The sequence below is a fragment of the Phacochoerus africanus genome, chromosome 9, assembly GCF_016906955.1.
Source record: "Phacochoerus africanus isolate WHEZ1 chromosome 9, ROS_Pafr_v1, whole genome shotgun sequence".
In the NCBI taxonomy this organism is placed as follows: domain Eukaryota; kingdom Metazoa; phylum Chordata; class Mammalia; order Artiodactyla; family Suidae; genus Phacochoerus; species Phacochoerus africanus.
In genome coordinates, this window is record NC_062552.1 from 38,971,180 (window position 1) to 38,995,694 (window position 24,515).

The window sequence follows — 24,515 nt, forward strand, 5'->3', positions numbered from 1 at the left end:
CATATGGAGGTTCCCAGGCTAGGGGTCTAATTGGAGCTGCTGCTGTTGTCCTACACCACAGCTCACGACAATGCTGGATCCTGAGCGAGGCCAGGGATGGAACCCACAACCTCATGGTTCCTAGTCAGATTGATTTCCTCTGCACCACGTCTGGAACCCCAGTTCTTGGAATTTTTTATGTTGTTTCTTAGATAATTTTCTCCTCTTGGTTTTTCTTTTCTTTGAGGTAGTCCTGCTTTTAGCTCAGTTGGCCCTCTTGGACTGATCTTCTAACTTTTTGATAAGTTTGCCATTGCTACACCATCTCTGTTTTCCCTGAGTTTCTTTTTTCTGCTCATTTCTTTTGATGTTTCTTTGATTCCTTCCTTAAATGTTTATTGATCCTTGGGTGACTATTCAAGAATAAGGCACTATAAGCTCACTGGATACTTGGTGGACAGATTGGAGCTTGCTGACCTGTGTGCCTCAGAGTGAGGTGATCAGGCCCCTACCAGTCTTTCACATGGAACCCCTAAGTGTCAGTGTGTAAAAATGGCTTTTCCCAGAGGATTCTTCCCTGGAAAGACTAGAATCTATGGCAGTGGGTATTCATCTATGGCAGTGCTGATGTTGTCAAGCTGGGGGAAAGAGGTCCTGGTTCTCATGGTTCAGTATGTAGACTTCACCTAATACCTTGTTTTCAGGCCTTTGCTTCACTGCTGCCAACCCAGGTAGAGAGTAACTCCTCTCAGGCTGGGACTGTTTGCATGTTTTTAATTCCCCCTTTTCTTACAGCTCTCTTTAGATCATTTAAGTGCTTCATTTCCAACCTAGAAAAGAGCGGTTAAGAAACCGAACCATTTGATTGATGGGAGCACATTGTTTTAAGCTAATGTTATACATGTTCACTTCAGGAACCCTTATTCTGAGAGTATAAAAGAAATGCTAACAACATTTGGAACCGCTACTTATAAAGTGGGATTAAAGGTTCATCCAAATGAAGAGGATCCCCGCGTGCCCATAATGTGCTGGGGTAGTTGTGCGTACACCATCCAAAGCATAGGTAAGAGGTTTAGAGTTGTATCTTTAATTTTGACATGAATTGTGTGTAGAATCCTGTATTTAAATGAGATGTTTAAAGTGGGCAGCAATATAAAGAAGTAAAGACTTTGAAGCAGGAAATATAATGTACTGACAAAATGTTAGACCGACAGTTTATAAATTAACCAAAGCAACAGAGAACTCATTTTAGTTGAGGGAATGTGTTTTCATTTTTACTTCTCATCCAGAGTTAATTCTTGTGAAATGACTTAGAGATTTCAAAACTTGAAAATATTGTGAATTCTACAGAATTTTTTTTGCTTCTTTTAAAATTTGCACTAAAATGTACATCTTAACCATCTTTAATCTGCAGAAAGAATTTTAAGCGATGAAGACAAACCGTTATTTGGTCCTTTTCCTTGCAGACTGGTAAGTTATCAGTTTACTCAATTTGAGGAATGGTGGAGTAGAAATTAGGTTGTTCGGGTGCTTTTGTTAATCCAAAAAAACCTTGAAATGTTTAAGCAGAGGTTGACTCCTTTTGTGGTAAAAACCTCATTTTTTCATGATTTTTCTTTTAAATAGGGCTTAAATGCATAAAAAGATGGGGGGAATTGAAAACAGAGTGCTTGTTCTTGAATTTTTAGTGCTATAATTGGAAACACAGAACAGAAATACCCTCTACCACATTTAAGTTAATGTCAAAAAAAAGTACATTTAATGCCTAGAAAAGTGAAGGAAAATGCAGTTGAAGCTTGCTAACTTTTACAGTGTGGTTAGTGACAGATAGCATCATCTACTACCTACTGTTCAAACTTACAAGCATAAAAGTGCATGTAAGAGCAAAATTATGTAATTTTATTCATGTAAAATCACCTGGGGAGCTTTTAAAAATGCCTAGGCCCTGGAGTTCCCGTCGTGGCTTGGCGGTTAACGAATCCAACTAGCATCCATGAGGACGCATGCTCAATCCCTGGCCTCGCCCTGTGAGTTAAGAATCCAGCGTTGCTGTGAGCTGTGGTATAGGTTGCAGATGTGGCTCGGATCTTGTGTTGCTGTGGCTGTGGTGTAGGCCAGCGGCTACAGCTCTGATTCAGCCCCTAGCCTGGGAACCTCCATGTGCCGTGGGTATAGCCCTAAAAAGCAAAAAAAAAAAAAAAAAAATGTCTAGGCCTTATTGTAGGTCAGTTAAATCAGAGTCTCTGGAGATGAGCCCCAGGTATTAATAGTTTTTTAAAGCTTCCCTTGGGTCCAGGATTGAGAACCACTTATGTAAGAGCCTTAACTCTTTAGAGCTTTTTAAAAATAGAAATACCTGGGTCACTTTGTATTTAATAAATTGGAATATCGAGGAGTAGACCCTGATATTAAAACTGCCCTGGGGATTTGGGAATTCCTATTGTGGTTTAGTCCATTAAGAACCCAGCTACTAGTATCCATGAGGATGTGGATTCAATCCCTGGCCTCACTCAGTGGATTAAAGATGCGGCTTGGATCTGCAGTTGCTGTGGCTGTGGCATAGGCCTCAGCTGCAGCTCCGTTTCAGCCCCTAGACTGGGTACTTCCATATATGCTGTAGGTGCAGTCCTAAAAGAAAAAAGAACAAACAAAAAAAAAAAACCAGCCTTGAATTATATCTTCGTAGTAAATCAGCAGGATCACAGTTCACTGTAGTCTTAACTATGATATATGATGCATAGGATGGGAGATGACTGTCAATGCTGTGATACTTTTTGCTACAGTAAATAAGAGTTGATAAGTATGTTGATAAGGCAATCACAAATGTATAGAACCAAGTTTGTCTGGTTTTAAATGTAATTCTTACACACTTTCTTGATTCTTTATACTTCACACTATCTCTTTGGCACACTATTGACTCTTCATCTGTTTTTCTACTAATTCGATTTTGTGTGATCAAGTTTATATTGATAGTTAAACCAACCTTGCATTCTTGAAATAATCCCAACTTGGTCATGTAGAGTATCCTTTTTATATATCATTATATTTGGGGTTTTTTCCTATGCTCATGAGATTGGTCTATTACTTTCATGTCATATTCTTTTTTTTTTTTTTCCCCACTGTACAGCAAGGGGGTCAGGTTATCCGTACATGTGTACATTACAATTACATTTTTTCCCCCACCCTTTGTTCTGTTGCAACATGAGTATCTAGACAAAGTTCTCACTGCTATTCAGCAGGATCTCCTTGTAAATCTATTCTAAATTGTGTCTGATAAGCCCAAGCTCCCGATCCCTCCCACTCCCTCCCCCTCCCTCCCCCTCCCGTCAGGCAGCCACAAGTCTCTTCTCCAAGTCCATGATTTTCTTTTCTAAGGAGATGTTCATTTGTGCTGGATATTAGATTCCAGTTATAAGTGATATCATATGGTATTTGTCTTTGTCTTTCTGGCTCATTTCACTCAGTATGAGATTCTCTAGCTCCATCCATGTTGCTGCAAATGGCATTATGTCATTCTTTTTTATGGCTGAGTAGTATTCCATTGTGTATATATACCACATCTTCCAAATCCAATCCTCTGTCGATGGACATTTGGATTGTTTCCATGTCCTGGCTATTGTGAATAGTGCTGCAATGAACATGCGGGTGCACGTGTCTCTTTTAAGTCGAGTTTTGTCCGGATAGATGCCCAAGAGTGGGATTGCGGGGTCATATGGAAGTTCTATGTATAGATTTCTAAGGTATCTCCAAACTGTTCTCCATAGTGGCTGTACCAGTTGACATTCCCACCAACAGTGCAGGAGGGTTCCCTTTTCTCCACAGCCCCTCCAGCACTTGTTATTTGTGGATTTATTAATGATGGCCATTCTGACTGGTGTGAGGTGATATCTCATGGTAGTTTTGATTTGCATTTCTCTTATAACCAGCGATGTTGAGCATTTTTTCATGTGTTTGCTGGCCATCTGTATATCTTCTTTGGAGAAATGTCTATTCAGGTCTTGTGCCCATTTTTCCATTGATTGATAGGCTTTTTTGCTGTTGGGTTGTATAAGTTGTTTATATATTCTAGAGATTAAGCCCTTGTCAGTTGCATCATTTGAAACTGTTTTCTCCCATTCTGTAAGTTGTCTTTTTGTTTTCTTTTGGGTTTCCTTTGCTGTGCAAAAGCTTTTCAGTTTGATGAGGTCCCATGGGTTTATTTTTGCTCTAACTTCTATTGCTTTGGGAGACTGACCTGAGAAAATATTCATGAGGTTGATGTCAGAGAGTGTTTTGCCTATGTATGTTTTCTTCTAGGAGTTTGATGGTGTCCTGTCGTATATTTAAGTCTTTCAGCCATTTTGAGTGTATTTTTGTGCATGGTGTGAGGGTGTGTTCTAGTTTCATTGCTTTGCATGCAGCTGTCCAGGTTTCCCAGCAATGCTTGCTGAATAGACTTTCTTTTTCCCATTTGATGTTCTTGCCTCCCTTGTCAAAGATTAATTGACCATAGGTGTCAGGGTTTATTTCCGGATTCTCTATTCTGTTCCATGGGTCGGTCTGTCTGTTTTGATACCAGTACCAGACTGTTTTGATGACTGTGGCTTTGTAGTATTTCTTGAAGTCTGGGAGAGTTATGCCTCCTGCTTGGTTTTTGTTTCTCAGGATTGCTTTGGCGATTCTGGGTCTTTTGTGGTTCCATATAAATGTTTGGATTGTTTGTTCTAGTTCTGTGAAAAATGTCATGGGTAATTTGATGGGAATTGCATTGAATCTGTAGATTGCTTTAGGTAATATGGCCATTTTTACAATATTGATTTTTCCAATCCAGGAACATGGAATATCTTTCCATTTCTTTACATCTTCTTTGATTTCTTTGATTAAAGTTTTATAGTTCTCAGCATATAGGTCCTTTACCTCCTTGGTCAGGTGTATCATGTAATATTCTTGTCTGGCATTGGTATCAAAGTTATGCAGGACTTCTAAAATGTAATCTTTAAAATTTTGAGGGGTTTAATTTTTTTTTTTGTCTTTTTATCTTTTTGTTTTTTCAGGGCCACACCCTGGCATATGGAGGTTCCCAGGCTAGAGGCCTGCTCGGAGCTACAGCTGCCAGCCACAGCCACAGCAACGCCAGGTCGCAGCCAAGTCTGCAACCTACACTACAGTGCCGGATCCTTAATCCACTGAGCGAGGCCAGGGATCAAACCCAAAACCTCATGGTTCCTAGTCGGATTTGTTTCTGATGTGCCATGACAGGAGTCCCTGTGTTTAATTTTTTTTTAAGTATTTAGCCATTGGGGTGAACTAATTTTTTGACTCCCACTCTTCAAACTTATGTACACCTCCACTGACCTTTCTCTCCTGTATCGGAAGTAAGGGACCTTTGGATAAGGCGGCTTATCTTTCCATCTATTTGGAATTCATCTCCTCTCAATCAGGCATCACTTCTTCCACCTCTTTCCTATCATGTCCCTGGTTCACAGGTGTGCTCTCTTATTCCTCCTCTTACTCTTGCCCTCAGTGTTATCTTCCTTCTGTCACCCTAGCATTTTCATTCCTTTTTATGACCAAGCAAGCCATTATTTTAAAGTCTGTTTAAAGTCTGCCCTGGTGACGCAGTGGGTTAGGGATCCATTGTTGTCACTGCTATGGCTCAGATCACTCCGCATCTGCTAGTGTGGTCAAATAATTAATACATTGATTGATTGGTTTTCACTTATTTTACCGTGCTCCTCTTTCTTGCTAACTCCTCACTTTTCAGCTCTCTGCAGTATGGCTTCACCACCACCACCCCTCACCAACTCACTTTTTGGAAACACCTCTTGCCAGGTTTACCAAATGATCTTGTCATCATTGTGGGTGGACATTTTTCAGCCCTTCTATGACATCTCTGTTTACTTAATTCTGTTACCAAATTCCTTCTGAAACTCATTTTCTGCCTGATTTCTGTGACACTCCTGGTTTTCTCCCTACCTCTTTGGCAGCTCTTTCTCAATTTGCTTTCCATCCTTTGTCCTGTAAATGTTATTTTAAACACCTAGAGTACAGCCCATGACTCAGTCATCTGAAACCTTTCCCTGGTCAGCCCCATCTCTGCCTCTGATTTCAGTTATATCTAAATGATGCCCACCTGTTAATCTCCAAACCAGATCTATTATCTCATTGCCTGCTTTATCTTCTTCACCTGAATCTCCTAGCGGTGCCTCAAATTGAAGAATCCACTTTGGTTTGATTCAGGCCCATATCTTTCTTAGATTTATTGTAACTGTCTCTTACCCTGCATCTTACTCTCCCCTAATATGTTACCAGAGAGGTTCTCTAAAAAGTAACTCTGATCATATCTCTTAAATGTTATTTCTCTGTTATCACTCACTTACCAATCCCCATATCCACAGTGCAGGATTGCAGAATCACTGCTGATCCCTAAATGCTAGTTCCCAGGCTTTGCCTCTGCTAGAGTGCCCTGAGCAGACAGCTCCTCTTTAAGAAGCTTTTCAAGCTTTGCCTTCCCTGGGAAATTTCTGAGCCAGCAGTAGGGTATCCCTCATCTATGATACTGCCTCGTTTAGTGTCCCCTCCCTACTTTTCTTCTGCTTCCCATCCCCAAGGCCATGAGCTTCTTGGGCAGGGGTGGGATGTTCATTTTAAGATCTTCAAAACCAAGACTGTAGTAGGTCCTCAATATCTATTGAACCAAATAACATCACAGAAATTTGGGAAAATAGAGAATTAAGCAGGAAGAAAAAAACTTAAGTCAACACTCATCTTTTTTCATTAGCATGTTTATACTTCATTCTAATAGCTGTTTACATGTAGCTGTGTTCCTGCTATGTTTTTCACCTTTTTTTCATTTTTTAAAGTTTTATTGAAGTGTAGTTGATTTGCAATGCCATAATACTTTCTGCTGTACAACAGAGAGAGTCAGTTAACGTATACACACATCCATTCTCTTTCAGATTATTTTCCAACATAAATTATCACAGAATATGGGGTAGAGTTCCCTGTGCTATACAGCAGGTCCCCATTTGGGATTAGCATATATTCTTCACTTTATATTAAGAGTTTTCTCATTGTAGCTACACAGTCCCCAAAACATTTTTTTAATGATTTTTATTTTTTCCATTATAGTTGGTTTACAGTGTTGTCAACTTTCTACTGTACAGCAAACTTTCTACTGTACAGTGTTGTCAACTTTCTACTGTACACCTTATCCTCCATCATGTTCCATCATAAGTGACTAGATATACTTCCCAGTGCTACACAGCACAATCTCATTGCTTATCCATTCCAAAGGCAATATTTTACATCTATTAACCCCAGATTCCCAGTCCATCCCACTCCCTTCTCTGCCCCCTTGGCAACCATAAGTCTCTTCTCCAAGTCCTTGAGTTTCTTTTCTGTGAAAAGGTTCATTTGTGCCATATATTAGATTCCAGATATAAGTGACATCATATGGTATTTGTTATTTGTCTTTCTCTTTCTGACTTACTTCACTTAGTATGAGACTCTCTAGTTCCATCCATGTTGCTGCAAATGGCATTATTTTCTTCTTTTTTTATGGCTGAGTAGTACTCTATTGTGTATATATACCACATCTTCCTAATCCATTCATCTGTTGATGGACATTTAGGTTGTTTCCATGTCTTGGCTATTGTGACTAGTGCTGCAGTGAACATATGTGTGCATGTGTCTTTTTCAAGGGAAGTTTTGTCCAGATATATGCCCAAGAATAGGATTGCTGGGTCATATGGTAGTTGTATATTTAGTTTTATGAGGTACCTCATACTGTTTTCCATAGTGGTTGTACCAATTTACATTCCCACCAAAAGGGTAGGAGGGTTCCCTTTTCTCCACACGCTCTCCAGAATTTGTTATTTGTGGACTTATTAATGATGACCATTCTAACTGATGTGAGGCAGTATCTCATAGTAGTTTGGATTTGCATTTCTCTAATAATCAGTGATGTTGAGCATTTTTTCATGTGCTTGTTGGCCATCTGTATATCTTCTTTGGAGAAATTTCTATTCAAGTCTTTTGCCCATTTTACAGTTGGGTGGTTGCTTTTTTTTGCTGTTGAGTTGTATAAGTTGTTTGTATATTTTAGAGTTTAAGCCCTTGTCCGTTGCATCATTTGAAACTATTTTCTCCCATTCCGTAGGTTGTCTTTTTGTGTTTTTTTATGGTTTCCTTTCCCAAAACAGTTTTTGATGTTTACAGATATCCTGATTTGTACAACCATTTTCTTGCACGTAGTTTCCCCCATATTTAGAGTATTTCCTACATTTTAAAGTATCTCTTTAGAATAAATGGAAATATTGTATCACAATCTTGGGAGTCTCTGTTTGCTGTCTTGGCACATGTATCCTTCTTAACTTTTCAGTAGTGAACCAGCAGCAGTGGTGACAAGGAGCTAGCTTTGTTTTATTCAGTTTACAATTAGATATTTTCCATTCCATTCATTCCGTATTAGAGACATGCCGTAAAAGATGTCATAGATTCAGATCCATTCCATCTGGAGAGACTTTTTATGCATCCAGCTTTGCTTAAACTAGCTGTGCTTTGAAAAAGCATTCCTGAAAGAGGCGAACTACTTCATAGGCTGGCTTCTTTGTTAACTATGTCAGTCTCTTTATTTCAGGATGACTGTCTTAGGTCGCTAACAAGATTTGCTGCAGCACATTGGACAGTGGCCTCCCTTTCAGTGGTGCAAGGACACTTCTGTAAACTTTTTGCATGTGAGTATTAATACATGTACCATATCTTCTCATCTTCTGTAATTTTGTATTTAGTGGTGAAACTTCTCCATTATGAAAGAAATATTTTAGTAATACTATATCTTACATACAAGTTCAAGCTTATGAATTCATATATAGCTTGCAAAAAATAAAATTAAACTAGATTATATGCATTTTAAAAATAACTTAATACTTATATTGGCATATAAAATATGCTTATGTATTTTTCTCTAACTATTAGCACTGGTGCCTGGTGACAGCTCTGGAGACCTTCCATGCATTTTAGATATCGACATGTTTCATTTATTGGTGGGTATCTTGTAATTTGTGTTTGAAATTCTCCTCGTCATACTATACAGCTTTGTATTAGACTTGCTGAGTAGTATATTGGCACACAAAAGGGATTATCATCTGTTACTCTTACTACTTCTGAGGATCCTCAAAGAAAATGTTAAGGAATATAGTTGAGAGACTTGATCTAAGTGTCTAATCCAGTATCTCTTACTTTGTGGCTGAGGTCAGTAATGTAACCTCTCTATGCTTTATACTCTAAAGAAATAAAAAACACTAGTAATATAAGGGCTGCTGCTGACCCATATGGTGCTTTGGAAAAGATACAGCCCTGTAGTCACACTACCTGGTGACAATCTCTTTGTGTGATTTAGGGAAAGACATGTCTTTTGAGCAGGTGCAGTCTGGTGCCAAGACACAGCACTGGCCAAGCAGTGGGCGGCTGAACTTCAGCCCCACCTCAACCAGGTCCCCTTATGCAGGACACAGAGTGTGCTGCCAGGCTCATCAGCCCCAGGTGCTGCCCCCTTAATCTTTTTGGGCATCAGCTTCTGTGCCATTAAACTGGTTAGTACCTACCTGACATGATTGTGTCAAAACTCAATGAGATAATTGATGCGGAGAGCTTAGAGCAATGTGTTTCCCAGTAAATGCTAGCCATTGTTACTGCTCCCGTTGCTCCTATGAAAACCACCACCACTGATACCACGGTACAGGCAGCAGGAGGCTAGCAAGTGGGCTAGCATTTATTGTGTACCTGGCTGCTTTCACATTTCATCTGCATTTAGTCCTTACAGCCTTACTCCTCAGGTACTAAAACATGTATGTATTATCCAAGTTTGCCAAAGGACACCAAGACTCAGAGGATTTGTCTAAAAGGCGCGTAAGAGGATCTGGGATTTGTATCTAGACCTTTGTAGATTCAAAACTCATGCTTTTTCCACTGCTCACTGCCTAGAAGGATTTCAAGTGTTATTTTTGTTATTATTAACAATAAACTATATATAGAAGAATCACCAGATAAATGAAATAATAATGCCCATCATATGAAATAATAATGCTTTAAATAATTTTCTTTAGTTAAGCATAGTGAAATTTCTAATATGCACTCTTTATGAACAAAAATTTCTTAAGGAGAGAGGCTGAGCTCACAAAGTGATGACATTAAGAAAATGGCAATGTGTTCAGCTGGGAAAGGAAAGGCGCTCTGTCTGACCCTCTGTGTTTGGCATCCAGGTGGGCTTGGTGCTCTCCTTCCCTGCGCTGCATTGTCAGGATTTTTCAGGGATCAGCCTTGGCACTGGGGACCTGCACATTTTCCATCTGGTTACTATGGCACACATCGTACAGATCTTACTTACCTCATGTACAGGTAACTCCTTTTTGTCAGAGTCTTGAAGGAAGTACTTGAGTTTTTTTCGATTTAAAAAGTATTAGAGGATAAGTTTGCTTGGATGAGAATAATATATAAATTATAATTAGGCTACTTGTAGTAGTAAATAGTAAGTGATAAAAACCTACCTGTCCTCATGTGAAAAATTTTCAAACAACTTCCTTTCTGTTAAAATCCCTTAGGGAGTTCCATTGTGGCTCAGCGTGTTAAGAACCCTGCTAGCATCCATGAGGATGCAGGTTCAATCCCTGGCCTCGCTCTGTGGGTTAAGGATCCTCCATTGCTGCAAGCTGCAGCATAAGTCGCAGGTGCGACATGGATCTGGAGTTGCTATGTCTATGGTGTAGGCCAACAGCTGCAGCTCTAATTCAACCTCTCCCTAGCCTGGGAACTTCCATATGTCACAGGTGTAGCCCAAAAAGAAAAAAGAAAAGAAAATCCCTTAGCAATGTGAATGTTTTTACTTTTTTATTTCGTAAGTTCAGTAGGATTTGGGTACCACAGACTGCATATTTAGCTGATTTTACTCACAGCCTGCTACCTGGCACCCTGAGGAACACTGGTTTTATCTCCTAGGAGGCACCTTGTTATGATGGAGATTAATACTGTGCTCACACCTGAAGAATGAAAGTTCTGTGTGTTTTGTGGGAGTATTTTCATATTACATATGAGTGTATAATGTATTTGAGTGCTTAAGTGATGTGGTCATTGGCAGATACAGAGCACTGAGGTTCCTTGTCTTTCAGAAGAGAATGGCATGGATCAAGAAAATGCTGGTGGGGAAGAAGAATTAGCAGTTCTTGCTCTGTATAAAACGCTTCACCAGTGTACAGGAAGGTGAGACCGTAATCTCTACGTGATAGGCAGTTCCCCAAATAAGGCAATAGCAGGAAAAAGGAATGCATTTGTTAAATAAGGGAAGCTGCTATCTGTTGACATGTTTAAAAAAGAAGATGGAGTGATCTGCAAAACTCCTGAACTTTTAATACACTAACATGATTGGAAACTCAGAGAGGGGTGATCATGCCGCACTTCCCACGTTTATTTGGCCATGGAACCCTTTTTTTGCTCAGAGAATCCATCTGGCACAGACTAGTGGAAACATGGAACTAACTTTGGAAAGTGCTGTTCTAAAGCATATGTTATCTTACTAGGAATTTGAAAATGCAAATTGGTATAATACATTTTTAAGGTAATACCCAGGACTGGCAGAAGCGCAGTGACATTCTTAGAACCTGACATGTTGTTGGAGTCCTTTGGTTACAACAGTTTCACTTAACTTTTTAGCAGTATATGTCAAGAATCGTACTATTTTTTCTTTGACTAAGTTATCCCATTTCTGAGAATCCACACTAACAAAATAATCCAACTATAGAAAAACCTATAGGCATAAAGATGTACACTGCCATTACTTATTTTAGCAAAGATTTTAAAGCAAGTCTGAGTATTTGCTTATAGGGGAGTAATTTAGTATAGGTTATGATTGTTGTTATCCAGAATATTAAAATTCCAATAAAAATTATGGTTTGTGATATTCTGAAAAGCATGTTTACTTTAAATTTCATATGTTACAGTGACAACTCTTAGGACAGATTAGTATGAAAATAGTTTGCCAAAATAATGCCTGCTGATATAAAGTTACAGAATAATGGATAGGTTTTTCTTTTTCCAGGTTTTCTCTTTGTGTAGCTGTATTACTTTTATAAATTTTAGTAACAGCACTGAAGGCAATATCACCATTTATACGTGACATCCTATAATAGTCAGGGCTACCCACTCATTTTAAGCCTATGTGCCATCAAGTCCAAAGAGCAGTTGTCTTTTTTCACAGTGTGTTAGCACTAGAATAACCTTTTTTCAATTAGATTTCCCAATTATAATTTTTCTCTTTTTTAGTGCCTTGAAAGAAATACCCTCCGGTTGGCATCTGTGGAGGAATGTCAGAGCTGGAATCATGCCATTTCTGAGATGTTCTGCTTTGTTTTTCCATTACTTAAATGGAGTTCCTTCTCCACCCGAAATTCAAGGTAATTTCTAATTTGCTTCAAAATGTAGAAAATTTAGGTAGTCTTTCACTCCAGCAATTTAAGAATTTAAATTATTTGCAAAAATTAAAACTGATTTTAAGTTTAGAACATAGTGTACACAATTATAGAATTAAGTGCATATTTATGTAAATATCTGAGTTTATTTGGATCTCAGTAAATGTACTATTTTGTACACGTACAAAAATGTACTTGTTTTGCTTTCAGACGTTAAAGTATTCAATTATATGTTATTCATAAAATGGCTTCTTCAGATTTTTAAAAGTGAAAACTGATGAATCCAAGGGTTTCTTAACTTGAAACATGTGGCATTGAAGTTCAGAATACCCATGATTGCACATAAATAATAATATAGAAATTAATTTGCTATTAGTCGTTTTCTCTGTTCTGTTTCGATTCATTTCACAGAAGTAGTGTAAAGGTAGGCTTCATGTTTGCCGTATCTTTGTGTCTCATGGTGCCAGGCATGGGGCACCTCCATATAATGCTGCTCTCTAAAAGTTTATTGACTAGCATCTCCATTTAGCTAGTTGTCCAGGCATCATGGAGAATAGTGGAGACTTTGCAGTGATGATTAAGTTAGTGTTTAGATTCATCTCTCATTAAATCATCTTATATATCTCTACTATTTTATACGTTGCCAGGGCCATGTATATGTTACTCTTTTTGTCATTTAATGTTCACAAATAACGCCATAAAGTGTATCATGCAAGTACACCATTTTTCAAATGATAAAACTGAAATGTCAAGAAATTGTGACCGTTTGGTACAGGAGTCACCTGACTCCACTTCCAGTTGTGCCATTTTCTGTGGCTCCCTTTCATGTACCATCTTATTTAACTTCCTGCATATTACATACCTAGCAAAACTGAACACTTTCGTGTTGCACCTTTTCTTTTTTTTTTTCAAATTCTGCTGTTGCTTACTCTCATGTAGGATCTACTCTTAGTTGTTATATACATTATTCTTTCTTCTCTATTTGCAGCTTCTGGAACCAGCCATTTTGAACAGTTATGTAACTATCTTTCCCTGCCAAACAACCTCATTTGCCTTTTTCAAGAAAATAAGGAGATAATGAAATTACTAATTGAAAGGTAATGATTATACACTTTCCTTCTTTATATTGGAATATACCTAATGAGTTTATCACATACTTTAGAAAATTCTCAGCCCTATGGAATTCAATCCATGTGATTCAAACCATAATGGTGAGGCCTTCTTAGTTAAGGATTTACCTTTATGGTAAGATTTTTGCCAGGCTAGTGAATAGCATAATCAGATTTGCTCCAGGAGAGTAGTGGTAGAAATGTTTATTTCCTTACATGAACTTACTTATTAAGGACTGTGTTCTGTAGATTTTTGAAACTGAAAGAAACTGTAAGGTTATCTAGTCCAATACCCTCACTTTATATTTGGGAAAATTAAAGTCTCTAGAAATTGATCTATCAATCATGTCAAGTTAGTGACTAAGTTAAGAATAAAATTCGGGGAGTTCCCATCGTGGTGCAGCAGAAACCGTGGTTGCCGGTTCGATCCCTGGCCTCACTCAGTGGGTTAAGGATTCAGCATTGCCGTGAGCTGTGGTGTAGGTCACAGACTCAGCTCGGATCTGGTGTTGGTGTGGCTCTGGCGTAGGCCAGCAGCAACAGCTCTGATTAGACCCCTAGCCTGGAAACCTCCACATGCCGCCAGTGCGGCCCTAAAAGGAGAAAAAGACAAAAAATGAAATAAAATAAAATTTGGGAGTTCTCACTATGGCACAATGGGTTAAGAAATCCAACATCAGCAGTCCCAGTCACTGCAGAGGTGTGGGTTCGATCCCTGGCCCAGCACAGGGGGTTAAAGGATCTGGCATTGCCACATAGGCTACAGCTGTGGACCCTGGCCTGGGAACTTCTGTATGCCATGGGTGTGGCCATTAAAAGAGAAAAAAAAAAAAAAGAATAAAATTTAGTTGATTTGCCCACAGAATGGGAAGAAATATTTGCAAATCATGTGTCTGATAAGGGATTAATGTCCAGAATATATATATCTATAGAGTCCCTACACCTCAAAAACAAAAAAAGCAAACAACCCGTTAAAAAATGAGCAAAGGACTTCTCCAAAGAAGATATACAAATGACCAGTAAGCACAGGAAAATATACTCAACATCACTAGTTATCGGGGGAAACAAATGAAAATCACAATGAGATACCATTCCATACCCATTAGAATTGCTGTGATGGAAAAGGCAAACAGTAAACCTCATGGGGCGGGGGGGGGGGGGGGGGGAATTGTTTTTTTTTCTTCTTCGTTTTCTTTTTAGGGCCCCACCTGCTGCAAATGGAAGTTCCCAGGCTCAGGGTCGAATCAGAGCTGCAGGTGTAGACCTACCCCATAGCCACAGCAGCACCAGATCCAAGCTGCATCTGCAGCCTATGCTTGTGGCACAGGATCATTAACCCACTGAGCAAGGCCAGGGATCAAACCCGCATCCTCATAGACACTATGTCGGGTTCTGAACCACAGTGGGAACTCCCAGTAATCCTCATGTTGATGGGGATGTTGAGAAATTGTATCCATATACAAATACTGTGTTTCTACTTATATGAGGTATGTAGAATAGTTAAATTTATAGAGATGGAAAATAGAATGGTGGTTGCCCAGAGTTAGGAGTAGAGGAGGGGGGAGAAGAAATGGGGCAGAATTTCCTTTGGGGAAGCTGAAAAAGTTCTGGAGACAGAGGTGGTGATAGTTGCCCAGCAATGTCATTATACTTAATGTCATGGAACTCTGTACTTAAAAATGATTTGAATGGTAAGTTTTATGGTCTGTATATTTTAGCACAATTTAGAAAAATGTGTGTTTTGTTTGTTTTGTTTGTTTGGTTAGGGGTTTTTTTTGTCTTTTTGCCTTTTCTAGGGCCGTACCCACGGCATATGGAGGTTCCCAGGCTAGGGGTCTAATTGGAGCTGTAGTCATCGGCCTACACCAGAGCCACAGCAACATGGGATCCGAGCCGCGTCTGCAACCTACACCACAGCTCACAGCAATACCAGATCCTTAACCCACTGAGCAAGGCCAGGAATCGAACCCTCATCCTCATGGGTACTAGTCAGGTTCGTTACCACTGAGCCACGATGAGAACTCCTAAAAAAAATGTTTTTATATGGCATTATAACTCTAGATTATAAGAGCCTCTCATTAATTCAGACTTGTTTTTCAGAGTGTCCAGATTAGAGGGGTAATAGTATATGTAAGCAGAAATTTTTATATTAAGTATCCTTTTTTTTTTTTTGGCTTTTGGGGGGGCTACATCCATGGCATATGGACGTTCCCAGGATAGGGGTGGAATCGGAGCTGTAGCTGTGGGCCTACACCACAGCCACAGCAACTTCAGAGCCGAGCCACATCCTCGACGTACACCACAGCTCATGGCAACTCAGGATCCTTAACCCACTGAGCGAGGCCAGGGATGGAACCTGCAACCTCATGGTTCCTAGTCAGATGCATTTCCGCTGATCCACAACAGGAACTCATATTAAGTATTCTTGCATTTAGAAAATCAGAGGTTGGAGTTCACATCATGATGCAGCGGAAACAAATCCAAGTAGGAACCATGAGGTTGAGTTCCATTCCTGGCCTTGCTCAGTGGGTTAAGGATCCTGAGTTGCCATGAGCTGTGGTGTAAGCCAGCAACTGTAGCTCCAATTAGACCCCTAGCCTAGGAACCTCCATAGGCCGAGGGTGCAGCCCTATAAAAGACAAGACAAAAAAAAAAAAAGAAAGTCAGAGGTCATACTCTTCTAATTTTAAAAGTTGCAGGTAGGAAGTTCCTATGTGGTACAGTGGGTTAAGATCTGGTGTTGCCGCAGCTGTGGTGTAGGTCACAACTGTGATACAAGTTCATTCCCTGGCCTGGGAACTTCCACGTGGCACGGGTTAACCACCCCACCCCCTGCCACAAAAAAAAGGCTGCAGGTAAAATGTGGTAGTCCACCAGTTTCTTTTGATGAGGTAAATATAGTAGGCCAAGAAAATTGTCTTTCTCTTACTTGATTTAGAGAAGAACGTTTTTTAGTTCTAGCCCTCCAAAAGTAAAAATGTTGTTTTTTCCCCCATTTACATTAAAGTTGGTGTCATAACACTGAAGTTAAAAGGTACATGGAAGGTGAAAGAGATGCTATAAGGTAAGTTAAAGATTGTCAAAGACTTGTGTTACTTCAAAAGTGACCTCCCATCCTAAGTCTTTCAGGGATCCCAGAGGCAAGACATCTTGCCTTCATACTCTTTTCTTGTTAATCAAAATGATGAGAGTTTGTAAAAGCATCAGAATTATGGACATAAATATAGTGCATCATTCTCTGCAGAGGAAACAAATAACAATTATTCTATTTTGGAATGTTTGCTTTTAAAAAATATAGGTCCTTTTCTAAGTTTTTCTTAGCTTTTGTTTTTTTCTTTTACTATAGAACACTTCCTACTATCCAGAAATATATAGATGGAAATAATAAGCCTCCACACACCTGTCATTTAGCTTCAGTAATTTTCAAATCATGGCCAGTCATTTTTATTTTTATATTTTCTTCATTCTTTTTAACATTAGCTGTATTCAGATTCTGTGGTAAAGTATGCTATTCTGGGTGACAGCAGCCGTATTTCATTTGTTAATATTGCCTTGTTTTTTGCTGAATACATCATTCATAAAAATCAGAGGGCTAAAGATTATCTATTCTATTTCTCTTATTTTTATACACATCCTGTCCCAGATGTAGGAATAACACCCCAGTTTTACATGGTTGAATATCACCAATTTCATATGTCAACCCTGAAGTCAGAAAACTCATTAGATGGGACAGTAGTTCACAGCTTGAGGTATACATCAGAGTAAGTTTGGAAATTTTCAGAAAATACTTAGGCTTCCACCTACCAAATCTAATTTCTCTAAAGTTGGGTTCCTACCATATATAGCCTTCCACTCCAAAATTTCACCAAGTTGATTGTGACTTCAGAACTGCCAAGTAACTCCCTCTTGGTTTCTGTCCACTCTTGTCTCTACAGTAGGTAAAATTGGGAAAGGCCACACCACGTGGCCCAGGGTGGACAGAGCAGGTCCTCAAATAGCAGTTGAATTTGGATCTGAATTGTATCTGAATTAACTTACCACAGAATCAGCATGGTCTGGCATCTCTAACTGAGAGAAAATCCAGCTGTTCTCCTACTGCATTCGATCCTCCAACTCATAACTGCCTTAAGATCACCCCTGATGAGCGTATCTTCCCTGTCTTCTCTGCCCCAAGTTCTGTGTTGGGCTCCCTCATTACCATGTGGTTTCGGTAGAAGCCCACGCATGAATAGCCTCTTTCTGCACCCTCACCCCTTCCCAGAGCTACCAAATTTTCACTTAAATGGGGCAGATACTAAGTACAGTCTACTGACCTGATAATTCATGCTGAGCTCTTCAAGTACAAGTGTGAGCCCTCAGGCCCTGTGTTATTTAAGGAGCATTTTAAATTTCTCACTGTGGCTGCTCTGGCAGCCCCCAGTCACTCAGATTCAGTCTGTCTTGATTTATTTTGACTAAATTGAGATTTACCCTATCATTGTTGTAATATGTCTTCATGTTAACTGGGTTTTTCGCCTGGTGTTTGTTTTTTTTAGCTATCCAAGAGAATCTAACAAACTAATAGACCTTCCAGAGGATTACAGCAGCCTCATTAATCAAGCATCTAATTTCTCGTAAGTTTTGTTTTTTCCTTTCGTTCTACCCAGTTATGTGGACGGTTTCTTGCCCTTTTTGGAGGTTTAAAGTCTTCTGCCAGCGTTTAGTAGATGTTCTGTGTGAATCGTTCTACACATAGATGGGTTTTTTTTTATGTGTTTGTGTGAGGTGAGCACCACGTCTTACTCCTCTGCCATCTTGATCCCGCCCCCTCTCTCGTAAGCTTTGAAATTAGTTTATTGAGCCTTTCATACCACAGGAACACTCACTTCTCTATACAGAATTTTAAAATTTTTGTTCTCTTTTGTTTGAGTAGGAAATCGTAACATCAATAGTACTTTAACTTGTAAAAGTGTCATTCCACCATGTTTCAGAATAAGATATGAGAAAGGGGGTGGTGGGGGACAAGTTAGACTCATTAGAGGTTATCTAAACAATTTGCACTTTAAATAACACATGAATTACAAACATTTGTATTCCTAAGCAGTATATATGTTACATTTATTACTATTACCTTTTTAAACGTTAAAGTAGCATTGTACATATTCTACAGCTTTTTTCACTCAGCATTGTTTATAAGATTTATTTATACATTTGACATATATGAATTTTAATTCATCAGTTTTCACTATTGTATAATACTGTATTATATGACAGTAGCAGAATTTATGTGTTTTTTCTTCCTATTGATAATTTTATTTCTCTTTTCTCCAATTGTTCATTGTATCCAGTACATGGTATCTGTGTGTATGTGTGAGATGGTCCCTGTTCTAGAAATGAATCTGCCTGGGCTGTAGTCTGTATGCATCTTCAGCTCTGCTTGATAATGTAGAATTTTTTTCCAGGGTGGTTTTATAATCATCAACTCTTTAGCCACTCTTAGAGCTTTGACTTGTGCTTTTTTTTTTTTTTTTTTGTCTCATGGAGGTGCCCCAAATCAGGTGGTGACAAGAGCAGAGCCCCAACTCTGTGCCTTGTATGTGGAACCCTGCTCTGTTCCCAGAGCTACTGCTGTCAGACAGAACTGGAAGGGGAGGATGTGGGAGCCTGCACCGCTCACACCTACTCCTGTGGTTCTGGGGTGGGCGTCTTCCTGAGGTAAGACCCTGGAAAGAGCTCTCTAGCTCCGGATCCGCCGTGGTACATGTCTGCTAACACAAGAGACCACTTACATTGCAGCAGATTCGGGTCCACTGTCTTGTTCATTTGAGGGAAATGGGGAGCCTTGTTTCTACACATCTCGAATTTGGCTCCTGCTAACTCTGCCCATTCGTCCATTATCATTTCCATCCCCATGACAATTCTGTTCTTTGTGTGTGTCTCACTCTAATGTGAAACTTCTGGCTGTCCTTGATTATCCTCCCAAGCATAGTCAGAGTTATTACTCTTTTTGTTGTATCCTCATGGCTTTGGACTCATACATTTCACAGGCGGATGTGTATAGTTGTGTATATTCAACAATGTACAACAAATACTTCTTAGAGACTACTGTATGCTGGGCATTGAGAATGCAGTCGTCAACAAAGCAGACGAAAAATCTCTGCCTTCGTGGAGTTCATTTTCTAGTAAGGGAGATAGAAAACAAAATAAGAATTTAGAAAGCAATCCATGCAGAGGAGAAAAAAATAAACCACACCCACAGGAATATAAAATAGCAGCAGGGGAATTGAATCGTAGATAGAGAGCCAGGCAAGGTTCTCTGGGAGGGTGACTTTTGAATAAAGATCAGAAGAAAAGGGTGGGTGGATATTCTAGGCAGAGAGCAGCAAGTGCAGAATTGCTGGGGAGTGTGCCAGCCCTGTTCAGGAAACAAGGACAAAATTCATTGACATGTCCTCTGAAAGTGGATACATTTTATTTAAAAATTATACTTCAATCATATTTATTTATTTATTTTTGCTTTTTAGCCACACCTGAGGCATGTGGAAGTTCCCAGGCTAGGGGTCAAATCAGAACTATAGCTGCTGGCCACAGCCACAGCAATGCCAGATCCTTAACCTACTGAGCAGATCCTTAACTCACTGAGCAAGGCCAAGGATCATACCAACGTCCTCATGGATACCAGCCGGGTTCATTTCTGCTGAGCCACAACGGAAACTCCAGTAAAATTTATTTTTTAAACAAAGAAAAGAGGAGTTCCCATCGTGGCACAGCGGAAATGAATCTGACTAGAAACCATGGGCTGCCAGTTCAATCCCTGGTCTCAATTAAGATCTGGCATTGCCATGAGCTATAGTGTAGGTCACAGACAAGGCTCGCATCGTTGACTGACGTTGCTGTGGCTGTGGCATAGGCGGGTAGCTGTAGCGCTAATTAGACCCCTAGCCTAGAAACCTCCATATGCCTGGGTGCGGCCCCAAAAAAGCAATAAATAAATAAATAAACAAATAGCAATAAATAAATATAAAAATAAATGAAAAAGAAAAGAAATAGGAAGAAGGCTAGTGCCACTGTTGTATTGAGCACAGGTGGGAGAAACGTGGGCCTGGTGTGTCCTGTGATGTCTCTGAGGTGGAAGTCATCACAGGGTCTGAAGGAGAAAAGTGACGTGAGTTTGAGCTCCTCTGGGGCATAGATTATATGTACATCTTTGTCACCTTAGTATATACCCCAGTGCCTGACAATTTCTTGTATATGATGGGTTCTCAATAAATGTTGAATTGAGCTGAATTATTAACACCAGAAAAAATCAAGCAAACCTTTCACAGGGATCAGGAGACACATTTTTAAATAGCCCTTAGGAGAAATGTAAAAGTAGCATTTTATCTTGTCCTACATATTTCAGAATTCTTTTCGTGTTTCAGGTCAACTTACTTCATAATGTTTGTCTACCATTTCTTAATAAATTCCTCATAACAGTTAATACATCAGTAACTACTCTATGTTTAGAAGTTAACTTCCTTTCTCACAATTTTTTTTTTGTATGTGTGTGGATGCACTGGCAGCATATGGAAGTTACTAGGCCAGGGATAGAATCTGAGCCACAGCTGTTACCTGCACCACAGCTGTGGCAACTCTTGACCCTTAACCCACTGTGCCACAGCAAGAATTCCCATCTCACACTTAATTTTTTACATGCCACTATTATATGACCTATCAAATCCTAATACTAAGTGTCCTTCTCCTTCCCTATATTGATTACAGTGCAATCATTTTAGGGGTTTTTGTTGTTGTTTTGTCTTTTTAGTGCCGCACCCACAGCATACAGAAGATCCCAGGCTAGGGGTCAAATCATAGCTGTAGCTACCCGCCTATACCACAACCACTGCAACACCACATCCGAGCCGCATCTGCAACCTACACCACAGCTCACAGCAGTGCTGGATCCTTAACCCACTGAGTGACGCCAGGGGTCAAACCTGTGTCCTCATGGACCCTAGTTGGGTTTGTTACCACTGAGCCATGAACAGAATTTCGTTTTATAGTTATTTTTAAAACTTAGCCAGGTGTGTTGTTACTTTTTCAGGTGTCTGCTATAAATGCCCTTTCCTCTCTTCCAACACTGGTTTTGTTTGTTTATATTTATTCATAGTATTCATTTACAATATTGCATTCATTTCAGCTATATATCATAGTGTTTCAGAGATTTTTGGTTTGGTTTTTGCAGGTTATATACCATTATAGGTTAGTATAGATTATTGGCTATAATTCCCTGTACTATATAGTAAATGCATATTGCTTATCTATTTGATGTATAGTAGTTTGTAACCCCATACTCCTAATGGTTTTATTTATTTTTATAAGACTTCCGGCCCTTTGGAACTGAATCCAAACCTTGATGACTAATATGTATCTGTTGGTCTCTCTACAGAGTACGGGAATGTCAAGTGCTATTTTTAGCTGGCAAAACCAAAGGCTGTTTTTATTCTCCTCCTTACCTTGATGACTATGGGGAGACTGACCAGGGACTCAGGTAAGGCCCATTCTGGGGGACAGGGTTGGCTGACTCTGGGCCTCCAGAGCCTTCAGCACTGGGTGAACATGATGAGCCTTGTGGTCCTGAGGTGTGCCTGCTAAATAACCCCCTGGGGGGTGAGCACAGCTGGCTGCAGTCTGTGGACTCTGTCAAGGAGGTCACTAGGGCTATCTGGTTTGGCAGTCCCATTCCCAACTCTCAGAATGTCACGAGGGCCATCAGGATAATGAGGAGGGGAGGAAATGGGGCAGAGTGAAGTTTTTTTGTTTTTCACTCCAAAGAGCTATTCTGATTGTCCTGTGGCATCCATAGCATCGGAGCATTGCAGGAATAGCTCCTTGTAGCCTCTGTGGCTTTGTGTGGGAGGGCCAGCACTCTTCAAGTGATAACAGAAGAACAAATCTTAATTGATAAGAGATGCACTTATCTTACTACTTGAATCTGGGGAGCAAAGATTTAGAACATACAGAGCAATGCAGCAGTACTTGAGGCTTAGTCACTTTCACTCTGGTAGCTGCTATTACATCAAAAGCAGTTCTGCTAGGAGTTCCCATCGTGGCACAGCAGAAACAAATCCGACTAGGAACCATGAGGTTGTGGGTTCCATCCCTGGCCTCGCTCAGTGGGTTAAGGATCCGGTGTTGCCATGAGCTGTGGCTTGGATCCTACATGGCTGTGGCATAGGCCAGTAGCTGTAGCTCTGATTCAGTCCCTTGCCTGGGATCCTCCATATGCTGCGAGTGCAGCCCTAAAAAAAAAAAAAAAAAAAAACACTTCTGCTAACAGCAATTCCTCAAGTATTATTAAAGAATTTTCAGACCATTTCTTTTTGCCCAAAGTGGGTAAAAGTCCAGCTTTGGGGAGCAGAAGTTGAAGGCCGGGAAACCAAGACAAAATAAGTAGATGGGCTCCCCAGATGCTTGACTGCAAGGATACCGCTTGTGCCACCTGCTAATGGTTCATCCTGCTGCTGTGAGGAGGATGGGCTCTCAGGAAGAGGAGCCCCAGCCAGAGAGTGAGAGCACTGGCGCTCCCAGCTGGGGACTCGCCAGGGCCTGTGCTCTGGTTACATTAGACCCTGAAGTTGTTCACATTCAGCTGCTTTGTGGCTGAAAGAAGGTACTTGGAGGAACATCTTTATCCCTGTAATTCTTCCATCCTCTCCCCTACCCCTCCCTGTTTTATATTTTTCCAATAAAATGGACCATGAGTGGGTAGTTTTATAGCCTCTCAACCTAGACCCTCCTGCTCAACCCTACTCCGCTGGTCCCAAACCCTAATCTGAGTAAGTGTGGCTTGTATTCGATTTCCTCTTTTCAGAATTTATTCCCCTTCAGCTGTTCCTAGCAAACCTTCAGAGCTAACATATTCATAGCCACAGACGCCTGCCAAAGAGAAATTTTGCAGAGGATCTGCAGAGGACCAGTAACTTGTAACTTTTCCTAAATCAGGAAAGGTTGGCATATAATAGATGAATGAACCGAATGCATCCTGAGTGACATGTGTCTTCTTTCTAGACGGGGCAATCCTTTACATTTGTGCAAAGAGCGATTTAAGAAGATTCAGAAGCTCTGGCACCAGCACAGTATCACAGAGGAAATTGGACATGCACAGGAAGCAAATCAGACACTGGTTGGCATTGACTGGCAACATTTATAATTACTTCACTACCAAAACACAAACTTGGATTTTGTAACCCAGTCGGCTTTTCAAGAAAGAGAATAGGAAATAGGTTCTACTGAATTTGGAAATAAAGTCTTTATTTAAGCTTTTCTTCCCAGTTTTATTTTTATAGTTTCTGGCTCCAGGGATTGATGAAAATCATCTGTCAGCAGATTTTCTTGCATCATTTGCTCGTGTCCCTCAAACTTCTTAAATTTTAGAATCCAGCAAGGAGCTTCTCTTCCTAGGCTGGACACAGCCCCTCTGTGGGCCTCTGACTGCGTTTGGCTGTTCCCGGTCGTCTGAGCCGTGTCTACTTCTTGAGCACCCGGGACTCCAGGCCTGAAGCTGATTCAACAGCAGCAGGAAACAAAGTCTCTGGTCTCTTGGGGTCACACTTCTTAGTCCCTCTCAGTGACTGTCAACGTTGGGACTGGGTCAGTGTCCCCACAGCTGATGGGACCCTACCTCTAAGCAAAGCAGTGGACTTTGAAAGTGGCATTTCCTTGCCTCCAGAAGCTGTGAGGGGGGGTTGGGGGGGGGGGAACTCGTGCCAGTGGAGCCTGTGCATGGAAGGGGAGGAGGTGGTGTCTCTCTGTGCTGGACGATTTTCAGGGCTTTGTAAGTTTGGATTTTTGTAGGATTTTTGGCTTTGAGGGGAAAAAACTCATTTCAAAGGGCTTTTTGAAAACTTAGAGTATCGTAATTTTTCAGACAATGTATTCTCTTATTTCTGAGACTAAGTTGAGAGAGTGTGTGCATCTAGAATCAAACACTAGCAAAAGAAAAGGAAAATTCCCTCACCCCCAC

At 40.2% G+C, this 24,515-nt stretch overlaps 1 protein-coding gene across 6 annotated transcripts in view; it reads left to right on the forward strand.

Annotated features, from left to right (window-relative positions):
* Positions 1-23,815, forward strand: part of UBR2 (ubiquitin protein ligase E3 component n-recognin 2) — a 126,256-nt gene extending 102,441 nt beyond the window's left edge. For 5 of the 6 annotated variants that reach the window (XM_047797107.1, XM_047797109.1, XM_047797108.1 and 2 more), the window contains 13 exons: positions 894-1,042; positions 1,394-1,449; positions 8,600-8,696; positions 8,938-9,005; positions 10,224-10,359; positions 11,127-11,217; positions 12,277-12,407; positions 13,411-13,519; positions 16,539-16,595; positions 18,067-18,144; positions 19,055-19,225; positions 21,939-22,040; positions 23,561-23,815. In XM_047797107.1, coding sequence (XP_047653063.1) covers positions 894-1,042; positions 1,394-1,449; positions 8,600-8,696; positions 8,938-9,005; positions 10,224-10,359; positions 11,127-11,217; positions 12,277-12,407; positions 13,411-13,519; positions 16,539-16,595; positions 18,067-18,144; positions 19,055-19,225; positions 21,939-22,040; positions 23,561-23,702 — 1,387 coding nt within the window. In that variant the 3' untranslated portion in view covers positions 23,703-23,815. Of the gene's footprint in view, positions 1-893; positions 1,043-1,393; positions 1,450-8,599; positions 8,697-8,937; positions 9,006-10,223; positions 10,360-11,126; positions 11,218-12,276; positions 12,408-13,410; positions 13,520-16,538; positions 16,596-18,066; positions 18,145-19,054; positions 19,226-21,938; positions 22,041-23,560 lie in introns of those variants that run through there. The other variant, XM_047797112.1, reaches the window with a different exon arrangement.
* The last annotated feature ends 700 nt before the right edge of the window (positions 23,816-24,515 follow it).